General features: G+C 36.9%; 1 protein-coding gene across 1 annotated transcript in view; it reads right to left on the reverse strand.

Annotated features, from left to right (window-relative positions):
* The window catches only part of LOC118575579 (vomeronasal type-2 receptor 116-like), an 83988-nt gene extending 76390 nt beyond the window's left edge, over positions 1–7598 (reverse strand). The window contains exon 1 of the mRNA XM_036176064.1: positions 7363–7598. Coding sequence (XP_036031957.1) covers positions 7363–7598 — 236 coding nt within the window. The remainder of the gene's footprint in view (positions 1–7362) is intronic.
* Positions 7599–15281: the final 7683 nt, after the last annotated feature.

The following is a 15281-nucleotide window of genomic DNA, read 5'->3' on the forward strand; positions in this document are numbered from 1 at the left end:
CATAGACTAAAAGTGTTCAAATAGTAGCTAAAAAGCTCAGGCATAAATGGGTGCTCCAATTTGGTTTCCTTCTAACAATAGGGTCCAACAGTATCCTGATTTTCATAACCTAAACCCTCTTAATTCAATAGCTATGGCTTTAGACATAGAGCAGAAACTTCACTGTGTATCTCGTCTCAGAGTTCTGAGATGTCAGAAAGAATGGAGAGGATATCCAATGAAACTCCAACAAAATTCTCATTTGAGTCCAGCAAAAAATGTATAGGCTTCCTCCTTTACTGTGCCTCAGTTTACTGTTTCCCATATAGGGAGGGATTAACTATCCATAAGATTATATTTGGAAGAATTCCCCACCTGCTTCCCAGGCTCAGAGATAAGCAGTTGACAAAACTCTTTAATCATTCCCTTATCAAGTCACTAAAGGCCTTCCAGTTCTCCATGCAGGCTATTCACTGAATTATCTGAGATACCCCGGCATCTACTGAGTCCACCACCAATTTCACCTTGCTTAGGTAGAGTGATATCCTCTGTGTCAAGTGAGTAGCCAAAGGGACATTGGAGCTAATCAGTTAAGGACCCTACAAGGTCATTCTCTCTACTTCTCTGGTGGTGAGTGCAGGTTCTTCTACATCATATACTCATCACACCCAGATAAAGAAAGTGGAAGCCACAGATGCTATTCTCAAATGGAATGTCTGTGAACTATGGGCCCATTCATAATTAGGTCTCACTGGTCCCCAGGTTCTTGCACTCCCTGCTCTTATACATCTTACTGAATCTTGTGTTTTTCACTATGGGTACAAACACAGAGACATTGTCCAAGCCTCATTGCTCTCAGGGCTAGACTGGAGATTGAGGATACATGGAAGGTATTATATAATGTGACTACAGACCAGCAGTCTTTATCTCATCTTGATCTTTACTTGCTGATGCCTACTTTAAGTGTTTGGCTGTACTGGAGAATGAAGGACATGAGAGTTCATCTTTTTAGATAGTAATACAGAGTTTATGGTTCCATGCATTCCCTGTGTCTCGGTCCTCTAGTTGCCAGCATCAAGGAGGTTCCCACTGTCTAACTGGAGAGTCCTTAAAAGATTGATTTAAAAAGATTTGGTCTTTGGGAAATAGGAATAACCTAAGAAATCAGACTCTATTCTACAGGTGGGATCTTAGGGATAGAGTTATATCATTCCCATCCAAAGAGAGCCAGAATTGCTGGTTATGCTTAGGCCATGGCCTCATACTACATAGGGATGTGAATTAAACAGAGTGTCAGCCCATTGACTGACATACTTACTGGGGGTAGCCTTAATTAACCTTAGCAGACTTAGAATGGACAAAGAAATATAATATTCCAAATGTGTGTATATATATAAAATATTACTGGTCCTCTGGGACTACTTGGTAGACATATACTAATGGTTTGACTCAATGGCTCTTCTAAGTGTTTCCAAACTAAGTAGATTTGTTGATCAGAACTTACAGGTATTGAAATTTCCTGTTTCTGAATTAAAACCAACAGATTTATTTGAAGAAATGTTCCTACAAAATTGGAGAGGCTTAGAGTGTTCTTGAAAAATAGGAAAGTATGTATGGATTTGGCAGAAACACAGTTTCTCTTTACTAACTGATCAGGAGCAATTAGAGAAGTTCTTGGCATGGTTGTGAAAATGTTTGCTCCCCCTGGCAAACTACTCTGCTATCAGCATTGGGTGGGCATCTAACTCTCATTATGATTGGATCATAAACTAAAATAGTCATGATTTGGCTCATTCCTACAATGGTGAATATAGCAGTGCCCCAGTCCTTAGTAGGCCTACAGAGCTTAGCACAACTGAATGGATGGTTGAAGTGCCAGTCAGCTTGTGAAACTCAGCAAATGGACAACACCACCTGATGAAAATTAAAACAACACACACAGTTTTCACAAAAACTCTAGATGTATTAAACTTGCTTTTCGCTTCTGTAGTTCCAATTCCAGATAACTGTTCTTGTTACCTGGTGTACTTTAACACAGAACATGTTTTTTTGTACCTAAGAGCTCATACTGAGAATGTCTCCATGCTACCCTGGGATTCTGATCACCCAGTATAGTTGCTGGCTGGCTAAGAAAGGTTTTCTATTAGCTTAAATCATGTTCCAAAATTCTTCTCTGGTGAATACCCTAAACACTAAAGTATATACATGAAATCAGGAATAAAAATTAATTGATATCATCCAGTTATGAGCTCTACAAGATGCAAAAATAAAAGATTTAGTAAGACATGTCCTCTGATGCAATATCAAAAGAAATGTTACATGAATTTTCAAATGTTTTTTTGTTTGGATCAGAGGCATGTTCCATGAGAAGAAATTCATTCATAGCATGGTCATTTGGAACATAGAAGAGACCATAACTCCAAGGAGAGAATATAATAATATTATTCTGCTAAATGGACATAGAATTAGTATGATTCCTAATAATTTATTTGTCAAAGTATAGATGAGAACATTGATCCATTTTTGTCACAGAACCCTCTCCTGGTAGGTGTAAATTAACAGAGACCTTCAACTGATCATTTTGGAGAGAATGAGGCACTGGATAATGCTCAGCTTCACATGAGGATCACACATTATTCTCAGGCACAGAAATCTCAGTGATCTTCTAGAGGTTATAGATATTTAAAAGAAAATTATATTCTAGAAAGAACAAAGTAATTGTAGATACAAATGCACAGTATCAGTGGAGCCAGAGCTGCAAAAGGCTATGCTTAAAAACAAACTCAAGCACAGAGAAGAGAGTCTTGTGTAAAATCACACCTCTAGCTGTGGGGATTTTGTACTTGATAGGTTTTGTGATAGTCAGTTAGTATCAAAGCTTTGATCTCCAGTATGTTTACCACAGTCCACAGAAGGCTCCACTTTTAATGGTAATACAACAACATAGACAGGACTGCTTGGAGAAAAAGAAGAAATGTCAAATTAGGTGAACAGGAGGGTCAGTATACAGGAGCACATACAGAAGGAGTTAGGGGAGGAGTAAATGTAATCAAAACACACTGTACTTAAGTTCTCAATTACTTCATGAAAGCATTTAAAAACCAACAAGAATGCAGCCAGACACACCAAAATGATAAATAAAGAAAGGCATGTATTTGAAGGGAAATGGGCACAAAAGTCCTTCACAGTGGAAACCAAGAATAACAGTGGAAACCAAGTTTTCTTTCCTAACAGAAAGATTTGAATGTGTGTATATATTTATACATGTACATAGTAATACACACATATAATGCATGCATTTTGAGAATGTCTTCCATATATGAGTCTTATGAGCACCTTATATTCATAATCCATTTTATATTTACCATGAAAATAAAGCAGAGGTGCTCAAAGCCTCCAACCCCTAAGCAATGATAAGTGGATGAAAACTTTAATCACAAAATATGATCAGTGTATGTTATATCTCTGTTTTTTTCTATGTATAGAACATCAAAAATTATGTCAAGCTCATATGTGATACTAACATGTAGGGTTCTTTGCAGCTTAAATGCTTTATTATTAGATTTTTTTTAAATGAAAAAGCACCAAGATAGGTCTGGAGTACATCATATTAGTTTCTTGGAAGATGTCAATGGGAGAGGGAAGAAAGACAGCCATCCTTAAGTACTTGAGTTCAGAAAACATGGAGGTTAGACAGAGATGGAGAAGCCACATTGCAAGGAAAATGGCTTCAGAAAAAGAGAAAGGGAGCCCAAGATATCACAGAAGTATAGTTAGGATTAGAATTTCCTCAAAGAGCACTCAGCTGTGTTCAAAACCAAGTAAAGTTATGAAAAACTCAAGTACATAAGTGTTGTGATCTGAATATTCACTGTTTTATACACAAGAAAGTTTAATCCTATCTCCTATGTACTAGATAACATTGATTTTGGATTTTAATATATTTCATGCAAATTAAACTTTAAAAATTCTGACTAACATGAAAAACTTATGAGATTGGCAAAAATGATGAGAAATAAAAATGCAAGATTCTATCTCTTCGTAAATGTATTTTAGTAACCTATGATGTACAATATTGTCACTGGATGATAGCTCTAGGAGATGGAAAGACATATTGAAAGGTTTAGAAATCTGAGAATGTGTTGTAGGGATTATTGTCCCTGCATTGCATAATTTCAACTGGAAAGCAGAGATGTCATTATTTATTTATTCAATTACATTAGATACCAGAGTGACATTACATAATGTAATATTTTTTAATATTATTATATGCAAATCAGTCTAAAATGGTCTTACTTATTACTTAATGTGAATACAGGGAAAAATAGACACCTATATTTCTGCAAGTGATATATTGAGGTAAATATTTAAAAAAATTCCCAGAGTACTAACAATGGCAGCCATCAGTACTCACATCTGTGAGAACCTAGAAAACATTCTTACACCAGGTAGGCTGGTGTGTATCTGATTATCTATATGTGTGTTTCTTGCTGTGCTGTAAAATAACATGGCAGATTACACATTCTTTGTGAAACACCCTGAGAAAAGGGGAGCTAGCAAATAAGATCTCCATGCTAATGAAGAGTGCAAAGTGAGGATAAAAGAAGGCCTTTCTAATGAATTAATGCAGTCCACATAGGCCTTCATACAAGGGTGTAGAAAGCATTCAATGATCACTCTGCCTACATGAAGAGAAAAGGCCACAGAGCTTCAATTCACGGAAAGAGGGAGCTCAGTTATGAGGTCACAGGCAGCAATGGAGGGAAGATCTTAGAATCATAATATAGACAGGCATCAAGACATTTTCACTGCTAATACATAAAGGGAAGACAGATTGGCGGAAAACATGAAAGCTGACTTTCATGTATGAGTTATGCTCCAGAAAATTTATAGTTATATCTCTTTCTTGCTTTTTTTTCAATTCTCCAAAAATACAATGTACATATATTTATGTGTATGTGGTGTTACTCTTAACTATTTGTCTGGAAGAAAATAATAAAAACATTTATTGCTATTATTAAAAAGCAATATTGATAATCTTAGTCATTCCATGTTAAGCTATTTCTTTGGAAATTTTGACATTTTATAATCAAAGTCTTATCCTGAAAGTATCATGAAAATGACTGCCTAAACATGATAGGAATTAAAAAGTCATCAGTAGATATACCAAAGTGTCTGGGAGAAAGATCATAGGATCTAATTTCTAGACAAAGAACTAGAGGCAACTAAGGAATGTCAAAAGTCAGAGAAATAGTCTCCTACAGGGAAAAGCAAAACCATCAAATATCCAATAGCAAATGGTCATCTTCAAATTATGCATATGAGAACATTTATGTAGACTGATCTGTCTGTAGTTAGGAACATGCATATATAAGTACAAACATATGTTTATGTATTAATTATTTTTTAAACAGCCCATATTTTTGGAAGGGAGGAAGAAGAGTTATGTGACAAAGTTTGGAGGTAAGGAAGGAAAAGAGAAATACTCCAATAACATTACAATTTCAAAAATAAATGGAGCAATAAAAAATTTTAAAACAAGCATCCCACTGCAAAGTTTTTTGTAATAAGCTGCAAGGAAATGCTTTTAAATTTTGATGTGTGAAACTGCACACAAAAGGGCATATATTTATAGTTCAGGAGAAAATTTCCTAACATCCAAACTGTAAAAGATAATATTCATATAATACATGGATTGTTGTCACATTATTAACACAAGACATGTTTGGAGATTTGGGGTAATCTACTTTTACATATCTATTCAACAACAATATAAAGTCAGTGGCATGGACATCTTCTTCATCTCATATATTTCTAGAGTCAGTATCAATTTTAATTTGGAAGGATAACCAGCACCATATATAACAGGAATTGTCATATGGAAAAACATATTGTTCACCTAGGGCAAAATCCTAGCACTGAGTATTAGATGAGTTTGGTGTCAACACATACATGTTCAGAGGATAAGTTGTCTTTCCAAAGATGATCTCTCACCTTCATGTGAGACCTGAGTATGAGTGTGCATGAACACACACAAAAATTGTGGTAAGAATGCCTTAGAAAGTCTATATCATGTGCAGTCCAATAGACAAAGTCATGTTTCCTCAAAAGAAAACTTACATTAATCTGGAAATTGATATATAATTTTATGTTTGTATATCATATCATCTGAATAGTTATAACAGTCCTAAAGTAAAATCTGTTTAAAAATTTAGAACACACAAAAACCAATGTAATGAAGCAAAATTCCTACCCACAGCTAATACATTTTGTAATCTTACTAATTAAAATGATCATTTCTAGGCAAATAAAAATTTTGTGCATGAAAAAAGACAAAGAAATGTAGAGAGCATACATATTCCCTCTTTGAAAACATATGTGCACTCTCACAGTGTAATAAAGGATGTAATCAGAAGCCTTACAAAATAACTTAGCTTTGAGATATATACACTTCTTGTTCCCCTACTTGTATGAAAAAATTAGGAAAGGTATGCGGAAATGGAGAAAGACATGCATATTTACTCCTTTGTACTAACAAAAATATTTCCCTACCACAAACTTAATTTTATTTCTGACTTAGTAAGAAACAACCCTAAGTGGCCACAATCTTGTCATTATATCTTATGACCACATCCATGAAAATGAGATTAAAAATTTGTTAGAAATGCATGGGAATGGAGGGGAGGGGCTGGGGGGGGTGTGGGGGTGGGGGCAGGAGTGGGGAGGACAGGGTAACCCATGGCTGATGAATAAAATTAAAACACATAATAATAATAATAATAATAATAATAATAATAATAATAATAATAAAGAAATGCATGGAAAGACATGTAAAAGAGAAAAATGCTTCTAGTAAATAATTAATTTACCTAAAAAACTTCGAAGACAGGCATAGTTGTTTTGACAACAAGAAACTATTGCCAACTTCTAAGTCTGACACCCTTAGTGCTAAATCATTGGTATCTACCAGATGCAAACTTGTTACTCATCCCTCCACAGTAACAACTTTTGGTCGCATCAGCTCCTTTCACAGGAGTACATATAGACTTCTAGACTGTCCTGAAGAGCCAGGTGAACTTCGATAAACCATCCTCCCTCTGAAGCCCTAACATGAGAAACATGTGGCTGTAAAGGCATGGCCAAGGAAGAGCCAATATTTCAATTGTCATATTTGGAAACAAAAATCAATAAACAAACATGCAACTTAGTCTATCATCTTTGAGAATAGAAAATAAATGAAGAAGAAAATACCATTAAATAAGGAATTTGGGATTGGAAGAGGATTTTTCACAAAAAAATAAGAAGCATAGGAGCTTGAATATACATATCACCTGGGTCATTTGTAACATGAATACTGAAACATCATAAATGAACAATACTTACTGTAAGTGAAAGTCGGTGTAAGTGTTTGGAAGATAAGGATGTGGAACTTTTTTGTCTGTGAAGTAAGTGTGAACTGGGAGAAATACACCAATGGTCACATCTCCTTCATGGTGAAAATCTTCTTTGATTCTGAAATAACACTCAGAGGAGTTGTAGGCATGACTGTGGTTAAACAAGATCCAGATGATAATGACCAAAAGAAAACTTCCCACCAACACACATTGCTGTTCAGACATAAGTCTGATTGATCCAGATCAGACAGTGTCCAGCTGTTTCATACTTAGCTCAAGTGTTTGTGATCATATGAGCTTTTAACTTTGCTGATAGGTGAGGCTGTCACAGTAACCCAGAGAGCTGTCACACTCTGAGCATTTTCTTATACCTCCTACACTGCCACTGAGAAATCTGGAACTATTTCTTCCCTTGGGCTATGCATCTGAGTCCCTGTATTCAGGAGAAAAACAAGCTGGGAAATATGTTTATAGTTTTTCTTCTGCACCTGTAGGCACCATGATTTCAGCTAAAACAACAGGCAGTAAGAGCCCAGTGATTAACTCCTCTTTGGATAATTTGGTCACAAGAATGAATCAAGAAACTTTTCATATGAAAACAACTGAGGTTGGTACTAACAGACTACATCAGAGGATGACATTCCAAGTGTAGTGGGTAGAGAAAAGGCCAAAATCCCATGATGGACAGAACCCAGCAAAATGACTGAGACATCATGATTTTCCAAACCAAACGAAGTCAGTGGATTCTACCTTGCTTAGTGTCTGTGTCTCAGAGTTTCTTTGCTTCTATGATAAATCTATATATGCATATTAATATAATGTCCACATCCAGTAAAATCTGTTTATTTCTCACTTTGAGGAAATTAATGATCTTACAAAATTATTCAGTTCCAAATGGACCAACTAACTGAGACATGAAATTTCCTGTTTAGTTTCTATGCTTTGAGCTAGTGTACCTCTGCAGTCCTTGTTAATCCTCAGTAAAAAATTGGGTAGATGTGTTTTTCTGATAAATACCTATACCTAGTGCAGTTGTTGGCCAGCTACTTTCCCTGTTCTGAGAACATGTGTATGATAGGAAATCTTTCTCATTTCTTTATAAAGCATAATAATTTTATAGCCTCTAAATGTATGCTTCACCTCAGAAACCAAATGAAGCTGTGATGAGCAGCACTCTATTTCCTAGTTCACAGTGTTGCTGGAGATTTTTCTCAGTTCTGCTTGGCCTATGGTCAGGACAAATCTTTCTCACCTGCCATAACGCAGCTGCTCAGACCAAACCTAGTAAACACACAGAGACTTATATTGCTTACAAACTGTATGGCCACAGCAGACTTCTTGTTATTTAGTTATTATACCTTAAATTAACCCATTTCCATTGGTCCATATGTTACCATGTGGCTTGTGGCTTACCATTATCTTACATCTCACTTTTCATGGTGGCGGCTGGCAGTGTCTCTCTGAGCAGCCTTCCTCTTCCCAGAATTCTCCTCTCTCCTTGTCCTGCCTATACTTCCTGCTTGGCTACTGGCCAATCAGTGTTTATTTTTTAACCAATCAGAGCAAAATATTTAACATACAGAACATCCCACTGCATCACTTGAAAAGTTAACACAGGGGAAATCTTTTGTATTATGTTGAATAAATGAAGGGATGTTCCAATAAATTAATAAGCTCAGTGAAGAAAGGAAGGAAGAGTGGAGTGAATAAAAACCCACAGACAATTATCCGAGGATTGATAAAAATTATTTCTTTTTCAATCATGAACATTAGAAGACAAACTGTAACATCAAAATCGCCCAGTTGGCAGTAGAATTAGTAAATCCCTCCATCACTTGTGCTTCACATCAGGAACATAGAAAGCAGGAGGGACTGAGTTAACCAAACATGATATCTAGATGCTGTGTAAATGTCTTCTAAGGGATTGCTATTCATGCACAATACTATTTAGACTTTGTCACTTAGATCCTATGATATGTTGGTTTTTGTTTTAGCAAATTATATCTTATTTTACAGTTTGTTGTTACCTCTTAGAAGCTCATTCTTTTTTAATGAGAGATAGAGATCAAGTGGATCTCGATATGATGGCAGATTGGGAGGGACTGGTATGAGTAGAGGGAAGGAAAACTGATCAGGATATATTGGATGAAAAAGATTCTGTTTTTAATAAAAGGAAGAAAATTAAAAAGAGGAAAGCAAAATGCTTTCACTTTAACTAACTAGACACTTATTCTTGTAATGAATTTGCTTATCCAGAGCATAATGCACATATCAAAATAACATTCAGTGCCTTAATGAGTATCTTACACTCCATCATGGTATTCCAGACAGCATGTGTGTGTGTGTGTGTGTGTGTGTGTGTGTGTGTGTGTGTGTGTGTGTTTCTATTTGTGTGTGTGTGTGTTTGTGTATGTGTGTGTGTGTGTTTGTGTGTGTGTGTGTTTGTGATTGTGTATGTGTGTTTGTGTGTGTGTGTGTGTGTGTGTGTGTGTGTGTGTGTGGTTATGTGTGTGTTTGTATTTGTTTTTTTCCCAATCAGTTTCCCCTCCCTCCCTTCTTCACAGGTCCTCCTCTCATCCCTGTTCACCCAACAGACCCATCCAGTTCTCCTTCCCTGTTTCTCTCCAGATACATGTGGGCCTTCCATGGTTATCAGTCAGCCATGGTATATGAAGTTTCAGTAACACTAGGTACTTCCTCTTCTATCAGTGGTAGAAGAGGCAATCAGGGGGAGGAACCAGGTAACAGAGTCAGACACAGCCCATCATCTCACTGTTAGGATTCACACAAGAAGACTAAGCTATACCACTGTAACTTATATGCAGAGGGATTAGGTCAGTCACATGTAGAAGAGTATTTAGACAGTTGGAATCTGGGGACAACTTTGTGATAAGCTAGAAACCTAGAGCACAGGAAACTCCCAGGAATAGATGTGGTTGGCCATAGCCAAGTCTCTTGGCAATACAGGATATTGAGACTAATCCAGTCTAGGACACTCATAGTGCATTATGTCTGACAAAGGAACTATCTTCACAGGAAGAGAATTACAACATTCGGCCCATATTCATGGAAACCACTAGTTTAATGTGGTCTCCACCATCTTTTATCAGCAAGCTTGGTGTAATGGTGAAATGGCTTTTCAAAGGTAAGGTAACATTTATGTGGTGTTTGCATCCAGGGCTGTGACTGTGCTTTCTAGAAGATACATGCTTTGAATCAGGGTCCAGTATATTGAATGCTGTCATTCTCAGCCATCATTTATGGGACCATGAATTCTGGTGTGGAAATTGAATGTTTCCACTCAACAATACCTCTCATAACCCAGGCAAATATGCTTATTGTTGCAGTGACTTTATGGATTGCGACATAACCTATTGAAAGTGATATTTTGACATTTTGGGGAAGAATATTATCCACCAAGTATGAATATATTCATCATATGGATCACCAAGATTGCTCAGCCAGTTGAAAATCCTTCTGATGATTTTGGCAAGCTGAGTTTGATCCCAGCATACAAATCAGGGTAGAAGAGAATCTGTTCTTATAATTATACACTGACCTACACTTGAGAGACAGTACATAAATGTGTGGGGGAAATCAAACAAAATTAATGAATGGGATAGAAAGTTTGAAAATACATTATGATGTATGTGACCACAGTCAAAACCACTGCATACCTAAAAATTATTGACCTTAATTAAGAACCCTATGTTTATTCATGTTCTGTATCTAACAAATAATTATATACTATCTAAAGAATTGTAACAGCTGGAAAATAAATCTAATTATAAAGTTAAAGCTAAAATAATGCCCATGACACTAGTCCATGACTTAGGGTATTTTATATTCATGATGATGATGAGTATTCTTAAGTATGTAAAAAAAATGAAAGCAATTGGAGAGAAAGAAAGGAAGAGAGAGATGGGGAAGTGAAAGAGACAGACAATGAGATGGATGGGTATATATATATATATATATATTATGTAAGTGCACAAGGCAAAACGTGTATCACACAAATATGTAGGACCACTTTAAAATACACACATGCCACCTGAACAAACTGTTGGAGTTCTGTGTATCTCAATCAACATACCATGTCACCTAGGTACACGTTTATTTTTTGTTTTGGCACTGTTTAAGACAGAAACAGTGTTTTAGGTGCTTATTCACATAATACTGAGTAAAGAAAATGCACCTTATGTACATGTATTTGGATGCACAGACTAACATGATGAAGATTTTTTTCACCTGTATGGAAGTAAAAAATCATAATAACTGCAGAAAAATAGAGCTGAGAACCAGAATTTTAATCCAAATATGTCATAATCTGAAAGTATAAAACATACATTTCTCAGATTTATTACATAGCATATATATTGGTAAGACATAGGATTAGGCCCTCCATAATGGTAACAACTCATTGCTAAAGACAGTTGCATCTCTTGGATGAAATATAGTTAATAATGTAAAATGATCATTGTGATGTGTAGTTTGACTATATTGAGAAAATTTGCATCTATGTTCATAAGGAAAATTGGTCTGTATTTGTTTTTATTTGCTGTATGCTCAATTGGTTTGGACAATGAATTAGACAGTGTTCCTTTATTTTGTGAATTAATTTGAGGAGTATTTGTATTATGTCTTCTAGGAAATTCTGATAAAAATTTGCACTAAAACAATCTGGTCCTGGAGTGTTTTTCCTTTTCTTTTTGGTTGTGAGATCTCAAATGATTGCTTCTATTACATGATACTTATAGTTGTTGCTTTTTCTTAAAATGGTTTGTCTGATCTTTATTTAACTTTGGTAAGTGGTATGCATTGAGAAAATCATCCATGTATTTTACATATTTAATATAGGTGGAGTCAAGGTATTTAAAATGTGTCCTTATGATTCTGTGCATTTTCTTGGTGTCTGTTGTTATGTCCTTTTCATTTTTCAGTTTTCTAATTTGGGATTTTTTTCTCACCAACTTTAATTAATTTGGACAAAGGTATTTCAATCTTATCAGTTTTTGTTTCATTGACTCTAGGATTTACATTTGTTTCTGTTTCTACTTTATTGATTTAAGCCTTGAGTTAAATTATTTCTTGCTATCTAATTTTGGATGTGATTCCTTCTTTTTTCTACAGATTTTATGTGTGCTGTTATATTAGTAGTATGAGATATCTCTGTGCTTTCATCATGTAGACATTTAGTGCTATGAACTGTCCTTTCAGAACTGTCCTCACTGTTTCCCATACCCAAATTTGATATGCTTTGTATTCATTTTCATATTTAATTTTTTTAAATTTCTGTCTTACTAATTTTCATTCAGTAGTTAGTCCTATATTTTCCTTGGTTTTGTAAACTTCCTCCTGTTTCTATTGTAGTTGATTCCGAATATAAACACATTGCTCAGATAGGATGCAAGGTGATTTTTCAATTTTTGTGGGTTTTTTTTTTGGTGGGGGATGAGAGAGGGTTTATCTGTGTAGCTTTGTGCCTTTCCTGGAACTCACTTGGTCGCCCAGGCTGGCTTTGAATTCACAGAGATCCGCCTAGCTCTGCCTCCCAAGGGCTGGGATTAAAGGCATGCGCTACCACGGCCCATCTTTTCCTTTTTTTAAAAAAATTATTATGTGTTTAAATGTTATACATCAGCCATGGGTTCCCATATCCTCTCCCCTCCCGCCCACATCCCGACCTTCCCCCAGCCCCTCCCTCCATTCTGATGTCCTCTAGGATCAAGACACCCCTGGGAATTCATTTAAACCTGGTAGATTCAGTACAGGTAGGTCCTGTCCCCTCCTTCCAGGCTGAGCATGTGTCCCTGTGTAAGCCCAAGGTTCCAAACAGCCAGCTCATATACTAAGGACAGGTCCTGGTCCCGCAGCCTGGATGCCTCCAAAATAGTTCAACCTATTCAATTGTCTCACTTATCCAGAGGGCCTGATCTAGCTGGGGGCTCCATAGCCATTGGTTCATAATTCATGTGCTTTCTTTCGATCGGCTATTTGTCCCTGTGCTTTTTTGCAATCTTGGATTCAACAATTCATGCTCTTGCAGTCCTTCTTTCTCCACAGTTGGACAAATGGAGCTCCACCTGGGGCCTGGCTGAGGATCTCTGCATCCACTTCCATCAGTTTTTGGATGAGAGTTCCATCACGAACATTAGGGTGTTTGGCCATCTGATCACCAGACTAGGTCAAATCAGGCTTTCTCTCAACCATAGCCAGCAGTCTACAGAGGATGAATCATTGTTGATTTCTGGGGACATCTCCAGCACTCTCCTATTCCTATTCTCATGTGGTCTTCATTTATCATGGTCTGTTTTTCCTTGTTCTCTCTTTCTGTGCTTGATGCAGCTGGGATGTCCTGCTCCCCTAAGCTTTCTTTCCCTCAAATTTTGCCCTTCATTACTCACACTGTCATCCAGGTTGTTCATGTAGATGTCATCCATTTCCCAGTCATTGGGTTATCCCTGGGTCTTTACTAGGGTCCCGTTTTCTAGGTAGCCTCCCTGGAGTTGTGTAGTAGTCTAGTCGTCTTTGTTTTACATCTAATATCCTCCCGTGAGTGACTACATACCATGATTGTACTTCTGTGTCTGGGTTACCTCACTCAGGATAATTTTTTCTAGATCCATCCATTTGCCTGCAAACCTCATGATGTCATTGTTTTTCACTGCTGAGTAATGATCCATTGTGTATATGTACCATATTTTCTTTATCCATTCTTCAGTTGAAGGGCATCTAGGTTGTTTCCAGGTTCTGGCTATTACAAACAATGCTGATATGAACACAGCTGAGAAAATGCCCTTGTGGTATGATTGAGAATTCCTTGGGTACATGCCCAAGAGTGCTACAGCTGGGTCTTGGGATAGATGGATTCCCACATTTCCAAGGAAGCGCCATATTGATTTCCAAAGTGGCTGTACAAGCTTGCATTCCCGCCAGCAGTGGAGGAGAGTTCCCCTTGTTCCACATCCTCTCCTGCATAAGTTGTCTTCTGTGTTTTTGATCTTATTCACTCTGACAGGTGTAAGGTGGTATCTCAGAGTCATTTTGATTTGCATTTCCTGGGTAATTAGGAATGTTGAGCAATTCCTTAAATGTCTTTGAGCCATTTGAACTTCCTCTATGGAGAATTCTCTGTTTTGTTCTATAGCCCATTTCTTATATCAGGTCCTAATTTGAAGAAATATGTATTGTGGCTCCAGGTAGTGGTACTCCAGCCCCTGAAAGCACATTTCTAGCAGAGCAAACCATAAAGTCACTGCAGCAGTAAGCATTTTTTCCTGGGTCATAAGAGGTAACATTATGTGGAAATTCCAATTTCCACTAGAATTCCTTGGCCCATAACTGATGGCTAAGAAAGACAGCTTTCAATATACTGCATCATGATTCAAAGCATATACCACCTTCTGGAAAGCACTGTCACAGCCCTTTATGCAAACACCACATTAATGGTACTTTGCTTTTTGATAAAGAATGGTAAAGGATATATTAAACTAGTGGTTCCCATGTATATGGGCCTAATGTTGTAATTCTCTTCCTGTGAAGAGAGTTCCTTTCTAAGAAAAATGCTCTATTAGTGTCCTAGTCCCTCCACTGAAAGTTGTGCCTTGTTACAGGAGATGACTGGTTTGGTCTCCATATCCTGTATTGCTAAGAGACTTGGCTACAGTCACCCTCATCTATTCCTGGAAGTTTCCATTTCTGTATGTTTCTAGCTCATTGAAGAAATGCCCCCAGATTCCAATTAGCTCTCTAACATGGGACTGACCTAAACCCTGAGCATATATGTTACAGTGGCATAGCTTAGTCTTCTTGTGTGAATCCCAACAGTGAGATGAGAGGCTGTGTCTGATTCTGTTACCTGGTTATTCCTTCTGATTACCTATTCTAGCATTGATAGAAGAGGAAGTG

This window comes from Onychomys torridus, unplaced genomic scaffold (genome assembly GCF_903995425.1).
Source record: "Onychomys torridus unplaced genomic scaffold, mOncTor1.1, whole genome shotgun sequence".
Classification (NCBI taxonomy): Eukaryota; Metazoa; Chordata; class Mammalia; order Rodentia; family Cricetidae; genus Onychomys; species Onychomys torridus.